Genomic DNA, 15,762 nt, shown 5'->3' with positions numbered 1-15,762 from the left:
ATCGATGGTAAGAATTAGTTCAATTATTCTTGCGAACCGTAACACATTTCCTCATACTTCGAAGCATACATCGATACATCGAGTATACATCGATGCTTTTACAGATTTTCTCCATACTCGTATTAACATTGTTTAACACGTGTGAAATTTAAATCAATTTTACTGACAATCAAAGTTTCAATATGGCGACTGACATTTTTGTTTTTGTAATACTAAAACTACCTTATTAAATATGCCTTTCTTTTTCTAAGTAATTGTCAGTCAATAGAATATATTCAAACAATAAAGCTATTTTTGCGGCGACCATGTAACATTTTAGCCTGCAACCATGTTGGCGCAGTGAACATGGTTCTAAGAAAAATACAATTGTCTTCATCTAAAATGTTATTATATTGATAAAAAGAATTTTGTTTCCATTAAAAGACAATGGTCACGATCTAAAATGTTATGTTATTCGTCAAAAATGTTTTTCTTCTAGTTAAAAGAACATGGTCACAACCTAAAATGTTTTGATTTTTATGAAAAAACTTTTTTCGTCGTCGAAAAAAGGACGCCACTCGAGAAAAGAAAACACAAAATCAATTTTATTTATTTGTTTTTATTTATTTATAAACTAATTCATTGTTTATTTGTATTTATAATGTCGTGCAAGCAAACATCACATATTTTTACACACTCTAGTTTGGTTCAATTTCACCAATAAGTAATTATTCCATATTTACTTCGTGCCCACCAAATGTACAAACGCAGACATCATGTAACTGCAAATAAAAATAAATGATACCATATAGCAAAATGCAGAACAAAAAACAGGTACATTTTTTCAATTACACTTTCCTTTTTTGTGTTCACATAAAACCACGTGCCACTTCTGAATAAATAAATGAACACAAAACACAGTAAATCCGTATTCTCCGTCCATTCCAAGAAACAACACACGACTGACGCGCAAAATGAAAATCGTGTGTACCTTCTCAATTTTTTTATAAAATTCTTTTCGCTGCAAACAAGTTAAAAAATTAAATGGTCACGAAAAAAATGTAAATGGTCTTTATGACCATGTAATGGTTCTAGACATGTCTATACTTAACCTATAAAAATACTTTTTTCCTTGTAAAAAAGTAAAAAAAATTGAATGGTCAGGTACATGATTTTCCCGACCATTTAATGGTCTCAAATTCTATCATTTAAATGATAGAACATGTTTGCGGTATTTGAGAACCATTCAAATGCTTATTGCCACCATAAATTTTTCTCCGCTCGAAAACTATTTTTACAAAGACAAAATACATGGTTTTCGCGGCAATTACATGCTCTAGATAAGCATTAAATGGATGCGGCAACCATGTCCAAACATGGTTTTTCTGTGCGTGTATTCAGTCCATTGTGATACCACAGTGGTGAACTTCTCTTATCACTGAATGCTGCCCGATTCTATGTTAAGCTCAATGACAAGGGACCTCGTTTTTATAGCCGAGTCCGAACGGCGTTCCACATTGCAGTGAAACCACTTAGAGAAGCTTTAAAACACTCAGAAATGTCACCAGCATTACTGATACAATAAACCATAATACTATTCTTAGTATTGCATTTTTTTAATACAATTTCACATCATTTATTCTTCAATTCACAGGAAAAAATAGAATATATCTTCTTAGTGATATTTACATCAGAATGTGTTATGAAAATTATTGCATATGGATTTGTACTTCACAGTGGTTCGTACTTACGGAATACCTGGAACTTTCTGGATTTTTTTATAGTCGTAATAGGGTAAGTATTTTCTGAAAATGCTTAAGATAATATATCATTATTGTCCTCTCTTTGGAAATAGTATGATATCAACTGCTCTATCCAATCTCATAAAAGAAGGATTTGATGTAAAAGCATTGAGAGCATTTCGTGTCCTGCGACCACTACGTTTAGTTTCTGGTGTTCCAAGTAAGTAATTGATTTTCATACTTTTTTAATACAAGCATTAATTCGTTTTTTTCTTTCTTACAGGTTTACAGGTTGTCTTGAATTCAATTCTAAAAGCGATGATACCATTGTTCCACATTGCACTTCTGGTATTGTTTGTCATCATAATCTACGCTATAATCGGTCTGGAATTGTTTTCGGGAAAATTACATAAAACATGCAGACATTCGAAAACTGGAGAATATTTGGATGATTTAGACGAACTCCACGCCTGCGGCGTAGGTTTTAAGTGTCCGAAGGGCTATGAATGTTTCGACGATTGGGTTGGCCCTAATCATGGCATCACAAATTTCGATAATTTTGGATTATCTATGCTAACAGTGTTTCAATGTATAACCCTGGAAGGATGGACAGACGTTTTATACAGTGTAAGTATTAGCATATATTAGTAGGATATATTGCAGTAAAGTTTATTTAAAGCCTTCCCAACCAAACAATATTTTGGAGTAAATTCAAATTTCATTTATAAGTTTTGTTTTTGGAAATGAGTTTTCTGATAAGTTCCGACTTCCGTATATATAAAGTATATATAGTCTTGATCAGAGAGAAATTGTAAGACGATCTAAAGATGTCCGTCACGTTACAGCCATCAATAATGAAATTATCGTGCTGAAATTTTGCACAAACAGGTCAAGTTCGAATATGGGATAAAGGGTGATACGGTCAAAATTTGGAAAAGGCTTTCGCTTTTCCAAATCCGAATTGCCGGGCCTCACGCTTGACACCTGCCATCAGATTTTGTACAGCCACCTTGTCCACCTTCTTCGCGGCAGAAAGCCAGTTTGCCTTGAACTGCTGCTCGTCCTTAGCAGTTTTTTTGGTCTTCTTTAGGTTCCGCTCGACAATAGCCCAGTATTTCTCAATTGGGCGGAGATCTGGCGTGTTGGGAGGATTCTTGTCCTTGGGAACCACCTGTACGTTGTTGGCGGCGTACCACTCCATGGCCTTTTTACCGTAATGGCAAGATGCCAAATCCGGCCAAAACAGTACGGAACAACCGTGTTTCTTCAGGAAAGGCAGCAGACGTTTATTCAAACACTCTTTCACGTAAATTTCTTGGTTGACAGTCCCGGAAGCTATGAAAATGCTGCTTTTCAAGCCACAGGTACAGTTGGCTTGCCAAACCAGATATTTCTTTGCGAACTTTGACAGTTTTATGTGCTTGAAAATATCTGCTACCTTTCCCCTTCCTTTTGCCGTATAAAACTCCTGTCCAGGAAGCTGCTTGTAGTCGGCTTTGACTCTCTTTGTCGTCTCAGCGGCTTCCGGTTTTCGATTTCCCCCGATCCATACTTCCTGGCTGTCGACAAACGTTCCCCAAACACTTTAATTACATTTGTAACGGTTGATTTGGCAACTTTTAGCGAAGCCACAATTTTCATCCGATTTGCTTCAAAATTGAAATCCAGATATATTTTAGGTCTTGTGTTCTTAGTCCTAAATTTAGTATGTATCGGTCCATATTTTGATATAGATTCCAATTTGAATTCTTGGGGCCATGGAAGTCGCAATTTTCATCCCATCTTCATGAAATTGCAAATGTAGAGGTATTTTAGATACCTATCGAGGTGTACAATATAGGGAGCCACCGTGGTGCAATGGCTATAATGCCCGCCTTGCATACACAAGGTCGTGGGTTCGATTCCTGCTTCGACAGAATACCAGAAAGTTTCTCAGCGGTGGATTATCCCACCTCAGTAATGCTGGTGACATATCTGAGGGTTTCAAAGCTTCTCTAAGTGGTTTCAATGCAATGTGGAACGCCCTTCGGACTCGTCTATAAAAAGGAGGTCCCTTAACATGGAATTGGGCAGTGATAAGAGAGAAGTTCACCAATGTGGTATCACAATGGACTGAATAGTCTAAGTGAGCCTGATACATCGGGCTGCCACCTAACCTAACCTATATTTGGTATATATCAGTCCATTTTTTGCTATAGACCATCTCCCGATTTGAATTCTTGAGAGCATGGAATGGCAAATTTCGTCCGATTTGTTTGAAATTCGAAATCTAAAAGTTGTTTGGGCTCGTGTGGAGCTGCGCTAAATTTTGTAGAAATCGGTCAATGAATTGACATCACCCCACATAGACCCCCTACCGATTTTAGTCCATGAGGACTTGGAAGGTGAAATTTTTATCAGATTTTTATGAAATTGGACATATAGATGTCTTTTGAGCTATGCCAAATTTAGTACATAGCAATCCATGCAAGTCGTAAAGAGTTATACCAAATTTAGGGTATATTGGGGTGCCATAGACCGATCAATGTTTCGGCATATTATAAGGATAGTCTCATCCTTCTAGGATACTAAATAGACAAATCAATTCCTTCAACGTTATAAAACTTTAAGGATTTTTATATAAACTATGTTTTATATAAATTATATACGCAACAACAAACTGTTAGATCTAATACAAAAGTTCATAGCCATTAGGGCTTAGTTTTTATGAGACTGTGGTAATTGATATTTTGTTTGTAACTATTACTCTGAGATTTATGGCTAGCAAAACCGGTAAAATCTCTGAGAACTACAAAACTATCACCCTGGAAACTATGCGTTTCAACATCAGTAGATGACATGGCCACTACTGTTAGATGTGTTTGTCACTACCACCCTGAGATGTATGGCTGTAAGACACCAGTACAATCTCTGGGGACTACATCGATCTAGCATGAGTGGTAGCTAAGGCTATTATAGCTGTTACCGAAGCTATAGCTGTTACCGAAGCTATCACGGCCGCTCAAACTCGGCTGAAATAGTGGTGATGTACACAGCTAGCCAACAGTGATATTACTGCTTAAGCGAGAGTGATTGTTCCTATCTACATACACAATGGACTGAATAGTCTAAGTGAGCCTGAATCTTAACCGTACCATTTGAACCGATTATCTTTAGAGAGGATTATGTTTCATCAAATTCACTTGAAATTATTTATAGTAACCCCCATAACTGAATGAAATGATATCTGATTGGCAGGTTTTAAGTGAACATAGCTTCTCAGATCATCGCTACATCAGTTTCAAATTTCATACCACCGAGACCATATTTCCGCCAAATGTTAGGAAAGCTGACTGGAATAGGTATAGGGAATCGTTCAATATGATGATACCGGAAATACCAGAGACAAATATGAGCACTGTGCAAGTTATCGAACACGAAGTGGAGAGGATTACTAAGGCCTTCAACATTTCACTGAAAGCTGCATGTTCTAGAGGGAAGCCAAGGGGGAAAAATCGACCACCATGGTGGTCTACGGAGTTAGGTAATATGAGGAAATCCTGCAGGAAGCTCTTTAACAGGGCAAAGTCCACCAGAACTCCTGTGGATTGGGACGCTTACAAGAAGAATCTGAGAGGATACAAGCGAGAACTGAGAAAGGCTCAGCATAACTCTTGGAATGATTACTGCAGCAGCATTGAGAATACGTCCGAGGCTTCCAGACTACGGAAGGTGCTAGCATCCACGAACTCCGCTCCAGGTTTCATTAAAACATCGGAGGGCAATTGGATAACGTCCAGTGAGGAGACGCTGGAGGTACTATTGGACACACATTTTCCCGGAAATCAGACGGTTGAACCATGTACTGGCGGTGCCACAGTGGCTCAGCGGTCGTTTCTTATCGAGGAAATTGTATCGGAATCTAGAATAAAATGGGCGTTAAATAGCTTTGGATCATTCAAATCCCCCGGACCTGATGGAATTACTCCAGCGGAGTTACAAGCGGTGGCTGACAGAATTATCCTCTTATCATAAACTTAGCATATATTCCAGAAAAGTGGAGGGAATCAAAAGTCGTTTTCATACCTAAATCGAGAAAAGCCGCTCACTCGAATGCGAAGGATTTCCGACCAATCAGCTTATCATCATTCCTATTTAAGACTCTGGAGAGGATGATAGATATTTATCTTAGAACTAGCGTCGAGTCAAGTTTGCTCTCGAAAGGACAACATGCATACTCGAAGGGCAGGTCTATTGATTGAATTTTTTTTATTAGTAATCGTATTACTTTCATACTTCACATTTACATTTGGTTTAGGAATAGGAAATTATTGATTATTATTAATAGTATTTAAATAAATTCATCATTGTTTTTTATATACTCTACACATAATTTTACATAATTGTTCATATTGATTTCATTCTTTATACTGCTTGGCATCCCATTAAACATTCTAAATCCTTTGAAAAATAGCGATTTCTGCATATTAGCTGTTGTAACCCGTTGCAGTCGAAAATCATTGCAATTTCTCAGATTGTAAGGTTGTACTTCTCCCACGTAATTAATTTGATCAATTAGATAATCTGGTGCTTTTTTGTCTTTCATTTTTTTAATCATTTTTAAAGTATTCAGAGCCAGTCTTTGTTTTATTGTTAACCATTTAAGATAATAAAGCATGATGTTTATTGGAGTAAATCTATTACATTTCAATATAACTCGCATTGCTTTATTCTGTAATTTTTGCAGTCTTTCTATTTGTGAATCATTGCAGCAAGTATATAGTATTGTAGACCCATATTCAAAATGTGGTTTAAGCATTGTGTTGTATATGTTTATGGCTGTGATAACTGTCATATTTTTTCGTATTCTTTTCAAAAACCCAATTTTCTTTCCAATTTTTTTACATACATAGTCAGTGTGTTCGTTAAAGTTTAGCTGTTTGTCAATTACAAAACCCAGATATTTAATTTTACCAACTTTTTCAATATTTTCTCCATTTATATCAAAGTAAATATCACTGTTCATTCTCAATTCCATTATTTTAGTTTTCTTTTCATTTAATTTTAATTTATTCATTTTCAGCCATACATTTATTTTATTTAGTTCTCAGCCATACATTTATTTTATTTAGTTCTGATTTCATTGTTTCAAAACATTGTATATCATTATCACCTTCTACGAATAGAAGTGTATCGTCAGCATATAAAACCATTTCACTGTTTGTTAGTATATTTGGCATGTCATTTATGTACAATATGAAAAGCAACGCTCCAAGGATTGAACCTTGAGGTACACCATGATTGTTGTCTATTTTTTCAGATCTAGTGCCATTAACTGTTGTAAATTGTTTCCGATTGTTTAAATACGATTTGAAACATTTAATTTCGTTGTCTCTGATGTCATACATTTGTAGTTTATCTACAATTATTTCTCGATCAATTGTTTCGAACGCCCGTTTAAAGTCTAAGAATATTGCCAAAATTTTTTTGTTACTCGGTATTTTTTTCCATTTATTTATAACATAGTTCACTGTTGTTTCACATGAGAAATGTTTTCGAAAACCTGATTGGTATCTGGATAGTATATTTTTTTCTTCTATAAATTTCTCCAATTGCTGTTTTACGACATACTCAAGTATTTTTTCAAAGGTAAGTAATGTATTTATAGGCCTGTATTCTTCACAGTTTCTGGTATTCTTTATCTTTTCAATCGGAGTAACCATCGTGTTTTTCCAGTAATTCGGAAATATTCCATTTGTTAACGAGTTGTTTATTATTTTCAACAATTCTTTTCCCGTTTGAGACCACGAGTCCAGTATCATTTTTGGCGTAATTTTTTCGAAGTCAGGCTTATTCTTTATACTCTTTACTATTGTTTTTAGTTCATTTATATTTATTGAGCGAAACTTAAATTGGTCATTATGGTATGGGATTTGGTTAATATATTGCACATTTTCTATAGAACTTCTTATCATATTTATACTATCTACGAAATACTTGTTAAAATGGCTAGCTATTTGCGAATTTTCCTTAATTTCTACATTGTTAAATATCACAGATTGAATTTCGTTTTGTTTTTCCTTAATTACTAGATTCTTGATTTTCTTCCACATTTCTTTTTGGCTGCTTGCATAGTTTATTTGATCATTTACGTATTTGAATTTTGCATTTTCAACTTCAACCTTGTACCGATTCCTTATTGCACAGTAGATACTCCAAGCTTCATCTGATCTATCTTGCTTTGCAGTCATGAATGCCCTTGCTTTGTCATGTTTCAATGCTCTTAACTCGTTAGTAAACCACGGCTTATTGCGTGTTTGTCTTATTCGCTTAAAAGTTGATAATCTTTGTATCGTATCTTGAAAGTTTTGTGTTAATATTGTTGCACTATGATTTATATCAGCGCTGTCTAAGTTTTGCATAATGCCACGAAGCTTGTTGCTGAATACCTCTTTGTTATATTTAAAATAGTTCACATAATTATAATTTCGCTGTTTTGAATTTAGATACTCATTATAAATATTTATTTTGATTAGTTCGTGGTCTGCTATCTTTTCTGTGTCCATTATTTGCACTGACATTTTCCGACTATTAGTTATAACATAGTCGATGATTGTCTTAGACGTTTGTGTTATTCTACAGAGACCGCATTACATGAACTAGTCAGCTTTATTGAAAGACATCGAAGGGGCGTTCAATAACGTCCATCCGAGCTCGATATTAAATGGACTGACAACTCTGAATGTTGATCCACGTATACTTAGGCTGTAAGATGAACATCTAAGGAAGAGACGCATTTCAGCCACACTAGGACAAGCAAACGTACAAAGGTATGTGAACAGAGGCACTCCCCAAGGAGGAGTTCTACCACCTCTTCTTTAGAATGTTGCTATAAATAACCTTCTGGTTATCCTAGAAAAAGAAAGGATAAAAGTGGTGGCATACGCAGATGATGTGGCTCTGGCAGTCAGGGAAATATTCCCATCCACAATCAGAGATATTATTCAGAGGGCCCTCCGGATGACTGAGAAATGGGCGAAAGACAATGGTCTTGGGGTAAATCCAGCAAAGACAGAATTAGTCATGTACTGCAAAGATCGCAAAACTCCCAGGGGGTATTGAAATTCCCTTTGGTGAGTGTGCAAAATACCTTGGCGTTATTTTGGGCAGGAAGCTGAACTTTAAGCTTAATATTGAAGAAAGGGCGAGGAAAGCAACGGTAGCTTTATACAAAGCTACCGTTGCTTTTTATGCAAAAAACCAATAGGGAAAAAGTGGGAACTAAAACCAAACATTGTGCATTGGCTATACATGGCAGTGGTTAGACCTAGGTTAGGTTAGGTTAGGTGGCAGCCCGATGTATCAGGCTCACTTAGACTATTCAGTCCATTGTGATACCACATTGGTGAACTTCTCTCTTATCACTGAGTGCTGCCCGATTCCATGTTAAGCTCAATGACAAGGAACCTCCTTTTTATAGCCGAGTCCGAACGGCGTTCCACATTGCAGTGAAACCACTTAGAGAAGCTTTGAAACCCTCAGAAATGTCACCAGCATTACTGAGGTGGGATAATCCACCGCTGAAAAACTTTTTTTGGTGTTTGGTCGAAGCAGGAATCGAACCCACGACCTTGTGTATGCAAGGCGGGCATGCTAACCATTGCACCACGGTGGCTCCCGTGGTTAGACCTATAATGCTATATGGTGTTGTAGTCTGGTGGCCGGCACTTCACCAGCCAACAAGTTTAGACAAAGTTCAGCGTATGGCATGCTTGTGTATCTCAGGTGCATTCAGCAAGACAGGAACAAATTCCCTTAATGTCATACTGTATCTATTGCCTTTAGATATTTTGGCCAAACAGTCAGCTGCAACAACGGCTATGCGGTTGCGCGAGCTATCGCTGTGGTCGGAAAAAGGTTACGGTCACAGTTCTGTCCTCAAAATAATGCCAGATGTGCCTAACGTAGTGGATTACACTTTGGCGAGTCCACTTTTCGACAAAAAGTTTGAGACTCTAATCCCCAACAGTGAGGCGTGGTGCACACAGACCCCGGGGAATAAAGAATATATAGATTTCTACACTGATGGCTCCAAATTGGATGGACAATTGGGTTTCGGAGTATATTCTAATGATCTGGAACTTCGAATAGCGAAAAGATTGCCTAATCACTGTAGTGTTTTGAAGGCTGAAATATTAGCAATAAGAGAGGTGGCGAATTGGCTGAGAAGTAATGTTCCAAAAAATGTGGGCATTAATATATACTCAGACAGTCAACCTGCAATAAAATCCTTGGACTCTGTGTTTCTCAACTCGAAAACGGCCATCGACTGCCGCAAATCTCTCAATGAGATGGCTGAGCAGCACAATACTCACCTAATATGGGTGCCTGGCCATAGGAACATACCGGGGAACTGCGAAACAGATGAGCTAGCAAGGCTAGGAACTACCTTACATATTCCAGGGGAACTAGAATCTGTTGGTATGCCTCTGGCTATCTGCAAGCTCTTACTGCGTGGGAAGGCTGTCATGATGGCAATGTTGTTCGATGGGAGAATTGTAAGGGTTGTAACGACACCAAGCAAATATTGCCCCATTTAAACTTAAACCGCACACTAGATATGCTAGTGTTCTCGAGACGCCAGATATCACTCCTGATATCTACTATAACGGGTCGCTGCCTGATAGGCGATTTTGCAAAAACTATTGGTGCGAAGTATAACGACTATTGTATGAGCTGTCATGATGCGGAGGAAAAGGAATCAATAAAACACCTCTGTGTGAGTGTCCTGCATTTTGTGTAAGGCGTAAGCAAATTTTAGGGGCATATAGCTTCAGATTACTGGCGGACCTGGAAAAGGTTAACTTAAGCAGTCTGCTAATGTTTTTGGAACAATCTGGTTGGTTCAACAGAAGAAAATAATCGAGAAGGTTCAGCGGTTAAAACTAGAAGTGTCCATTAGGTAGGGTCACGGCCTAAAGGAAAAAAAAAAGTTGATGCGGTCACCCCCCAGTTTTGTAGCATATTGGAAGACAATTTCAGAACACCAAAACTTTTTTTCCGTGCACCCTACGACCCCCCGAAATATAATTTATTGTGCTGTGTCGTCATTTGAAGTCCGATCGAAATGAAACGCATATCGTTGTTCGTGGCTGATCAGGGGCTATATTTCGTGCATTGGTCATTTTTGACTCCGACGTCAAATTTGATTTTTAATTTTTTTATTTCGCTTCGTATACCCTTATAATTCCCATTTCTTATAACCATTATAAAGATCTTAACAAAATATGAAACTTTTGCTTTTGAAGTATGAACTTATATTCATAAACAAAAAAGTTACAGGGATTTTAAAAAGTCAATAGGTCACCCTACGCACCACCAAATAGTTTTTGATGTGTTGTCATGATGTCCGATCGAAACCACATGCACATCGTTATTCATATCTACGAAATTAATTTATAAGACATTTAGAACACAAAACCTGTTTATCTGTAAATTTCTAACGGTACCTTTGTATACATACTCGTTGTTTGCACTACGGCATTTTCTGCGTTATGCAAAGTGCATGTGTTTTTGCTAGAACAATTTGAGAGCCTACTGTTTTAAAATTCTAACAATCACTTTCGCTACATGATTTTTTAAGTCTGTCCATATTTTTGTGAGAGAAGGCTGTTGATAGTATTTGAAAAAGTGAAAACAAAGTGAAATTCGAAGCTCGGGATATCGACAAAACTAAATTACCAACAAATCATCAAGTTATTGAATTCCTTTTATATTTAAAGAAAGCAGGCACCGCAAGTGTTAAAAAAATAATAAAAAGCTTACATGTTATATACAAGTTGCAATAAAAGTGGTAACAGAAAACACATGCACTTTGCTTAAATGTCTAAGCGACTCGGGCGCCTATTAATTTATGCAATCATTTTGGATATGAGTTCCTCAATGTGCAGTACAAAGGACATAAATTTCATTAACGGTATCCTGACGTGTCGTTGCCGATAATTCGTTTCCCAAGGCTAACTATGTTTAGCCTCGATGAAACAATATAAGTCAACCAACTGACTATTATTGTTAAAAATCTTTTGTTGACGTAAGCTTCATTGTCCCAGTTATTGTATTGCTCGATCTTCATTTTAAGTAGTTCCGGTAGTTTCATATCTGGTTCCGATTCGTTCATTATAGTGAATCAACACTTGTGTCGTCAATCCCACAACGATAAAATGATACCAAACGAACATAATGATTAATAAGTGTGAGCACGTAGGTTCGACTTCCTTACCAAACAGTTCTCTATTGTAATTTCGTTTTTTTTACGGCGTGGTCTTTTGCAAAGTCGTTCCGGCGTTTAATATTTGTCATCACTGTCTTCTACTAAAGACTGACATGACATCGTTTGTTTTCTTGGTGCAACGAAGTCAATTGAAAGTTACAATAGATTGGAAAATTGTGTGAGATTACATCAAATAGTTTATAGTAATATAGTAAGAAAAAATAAAGAATTAATGGGAAATTTAAGAAAGTAACAAAACTCAGATGGTTCTTTGGATTTATTATTTATTTATTTTTTTATTTATTTTCTCTTGGCGAATCCAAGCCGCAAAGCCATATACGGATTCCAAAACTACACATTATTAATAATACTGTGTAAAATTTTACTGTTTTGTGAAGAGCCTGAGATGGAACTAATGATCCCATTAATCATTCAACAAAAATCAAAAAATCAAACTGCGATCTGCGGAACGATGATGCGTAAATTGAAAATAAAAATAAATGACAAAAGGAACGATGAGAGCGAAAGAGATGGAACTGGTGACAATCGTTCCTATTAGTGAACCGTTCATTGGAACTAGTTCGTTCCGGAACGGCACAAGACTACTCCACACTGAAAAATAGCTTACCCGGTTCCAAAGATTTTGTTTTTACACTAATGATTTCGGTATTGATTCCGAGTCAAAGAAGAGGAGAATTATAGTAAGGACACCATTAAGACACAATTCTCTTTTACATTTGAGTACTTGATACTATGAAACAAATTTGAATTTATTTAGTTTTTCTGCTTTTTTCTTCATGTGCTATCGAAGTCCTTCATTCATATTAATGATTTTTTCAGGTTTATTAAAGCCAATTTGACATTAGTCAAACGAAATTTTTTCTCATATAAAGATACCCATTTTTAAGCCGAATCACTTATTACATAGACAAGACGACTTCATTGAAAAGTTTATCGACGTTTGGACAACGACAAAAGCTTTATATTTTCTATGCTAAGCAAAAAAGCGCATCGTATTTTAAGATCCAAAAATCTTTGGCCTCACGACAATATTTTTTTCAGTGCATGAACATCCCACAAAGGACAAATGTTTAGTTTAGGCTTAGTGAAATCCCATTTTTGTGTTAGGCTAAATAGACTATTGAGTCCGTAGTAATACCTCTCATATCTCATATCATAATTGGAACAATTAATTTTTTAATTGACTTCGGGGATTGATGCTGTCATTTCTGTGATTGAAGACAATTCAATTAAAAATGAATTGGATCAATTAATTTCGTGATTGAAGACAAAAGATATTGTATTGGAATGACACAGATATGCTTTTGCGGGGATGGAGGCTGTACACAAAGAAATGTTCATTAAAATTAAACCAACGAAATATTGTCCCCTACGGAACGAACGCAGTACAGGGAAAATGATCATTAATAGTATGAAATATTTATTTATTTTATAGAAAAAATATTTCGATGATGAACATATTCATTGTATTAATAAAATTGTTACGTTGGCTTAATTTTAATGATATATGAAACTTTTTCTGTTAGTTCATTGAAAATGATCCTATGATTATTCCCCTAAAATAATCTTTAACACTATTTTGTATTTCAGATTCAAGATGCGATGGGTGCAAGCTGGGAATGGATATACTTTGTATCGATGGTTATATTGGGTGCCTTTTTTGTCATGAATCTAATTCTTGGTGTGTTGTCCGGTGAGTTTTCCAAAGAAAGAAACAAGGCGAAAAATCGAGGCGATTTCCAAAAACTCAGGGAGAAACAACAAATCGAAGAGGACTTACGCGGCTACTTAGATTGGATAACACAAGCCGAGGATATTGAACCAGACACCGATGGTCAGATCATGACAGACTGTCAAACAAAAAGTCCCAACGAACTAGAATCAAACGAAAATTTGAAGGATCATGAACACGAAGTCCAACAAAGTGAATCATGGTTCCGACTGAAGAAAAAAGCAGCAGAGCGTGTTAATCGACGCATCCGGAGAGCGTGTAGAAGAGCCGTAAAATCCCAAGCATTCTATTGGCTTATTATTGTTTTAGTATTTCTCAATACGGGTGTATTGGCGACGGAACATTACAAACAACCGATTTGGTTGGATCAATTCCAAGGTAATGTATAATGAAATCAAAACTTTATTCCACTCGATCCAATCATTATGAGAGGAGTGAGGTTATCGAATTACTACAAAAATGAAACGATTTTAATTTAGATACAATATTATGTTCTTAATTAAAATAAACGAATATCTTTCCCATGTTAGTCATTGCACGATTCTTGTTGCAATACTCATGTCAGCATTTTCTCAATCTCATATTAATTAATTGTGCAACACGATATATAATACCACGTTGACACTGGTAAACTTCTCCCGCATCATTGGGTGCTGCCCAATCCTATGTTGCTCCTAATGACGAGGACCTTAGTTTTCTAGACAAACAAGAGAAGTTTGTCTTTGTTTAACGCGAAAAAATTGAACGCTTTTTAATTTACGTGCAATATTCTACTACAGTTGAAACTGGGAGTGATCCCATGAACCAACATTAAATCCTGCTAGTGTATAGGTTTCTAAGAATGTGGCAAATCTTGGCAATAGTCCAGACGTAATCCCTAAGGGTTTACATGCTGGCGCATAGGTAGAATATTGGCAACCCAAGATTTAACTGGTTGGCTGATAAGTCCCCGGTCTGACACATAGATGGCGTCGCTAGTATTAAATGCATATTATTTTTATGTAGTACCAACCTTCAGTTTGTGAGATAGAGCGTCTTTTGTGAAGCAACTTTTGTTATTGTGAAATAAAATGGGAAAAAAAGGAATTTCGTGTATTGATAAAATACTGTTTTCTGAAGGGAAAAAATACGGTGGAAGCAAAAACTTGGCTCGATAATGAGTTTCCGGACTCTGCCCCAGGGAAATCAACAATAATTGATTGGTATGCAAAATTCAAGCGTGGTGAAATGAGCACGGAGGACGGTGAACGCAGTGGACGCCCGAAAGAGGTGGTTACTGAAGAAAACATCAAAAAAATCCACAAAATGATTTTGAATGACCGTAAAATGATGTTGATCGAGATAGCAGAGGCCTTAAAGATATCAAAGGAACGTGTTGGTCATATCATTCATCAATATTTGGATATGCGGAAGCTCTGTGCAAAATGGGTGCCGCGCGCGCTCACATTTGACCAAAAACTACAATGTGTTGATGATTCTGAGCGGTGTTTGCAGCTGTTAACTCGTAATACACCCGAGTTTTTCGTCGATATGTGACAATGGATGAAACATGGATCCATCACTACACTCCTGAGTCCAATCGACAGTCGGCTGAGTGGACAGCGACCGGTGAACCGTCTCCGAAGTGTGGAAAGACTCAAAAGTCGGCTGGCAAAGTAATGGCCTCTGTTTTTTGGGATGCGCATGGAATAATTTTTATCGATTATCTTGAGAAGGGAAAAACCACCAACAGTGACTATTATATTGGAGCGTTTGAAGGTCGAAATCGCTGCAAAACGGCCCCATATGAAGAAGAAAAAAGTGTTGTTCCACCAAGACAACGCACCGTGCCACAAGTCATTGAGAACGATGGCAAAAATTCATGAATTGGGCTTCGAATTGCTTCCCCACCCACCGTATTCTCCAGATCTGGCCCCAGCGAATTTTTCTTGTTCTCAGACCTCAAAAGGATGCTCGCAGGCAAAAAATTTGTCTGCAATGAAGAGGTGATCGCCGAAACTGAGGCCTATTTTGAGGCAAAACCGAAGGAGTACTACCAA

The 15,762-nt window shown here is 36.8% G+C and overlaps 1 protein-coding gene across 4 annotated transcripts in view; it reads left to right on the top strand.

Moving 5' to 3' along the window:
* Ca-alpha1D (Ca[2+]-channel protein alpha[[1]] subunit D) overlaps nucleotides 1-15,762 on the top strand; it is a 239,320-nt gene that overhangs the window by 43,810 nt on the left and 179,748 nt on the right. For all 4 annotated transcript variants that reach the window (XM_075304026.1, XM_075304023.1, XM_075304024.1 and 1 more), the window contains exons 4-7: nucleotides 1,634-1,773; nucleotides 1,835-1,941; nucleotides 2,005-2,348; nucleotides 13,582-14,101. In XM_075304026.1, the coding sequence (XP_075160141.1) occupies nucleotides 1,634-1,773; nucleotides 1,835-1,941; nucleotides 2,005-2,348; nucleotides 13,582-14,101 (1,111 nt within the window). The remainder of the gene's footprint in view (nucleotides 1-1,633; nucleotides 1,774-1,834; nucleotides 1,942-2,004; nucleotides 2,349-13,581; nucleotides 14,102-15,762) is intronic.

The sequence above is a fragment of the Haematobia irritans genome, chromosome 4, assembly GCF_050003625.1.
Source record: "Haematobia irritans isolate KBUSLIRL chromosome 4, ASM5000362v1, whole genome shotgun sequence".
In the NCBI taxonomy this organism is placed as follows: Eukaryota; Metazoa; Arthropoda; class Insecta; order Diptera; family Muscidae; genus Haematobia; species Haematobia irritans.
Note: the sequence above shows the minus strand (reverse complement) of the source record. Positions and strands in the feature narration are given on the sequence as shown.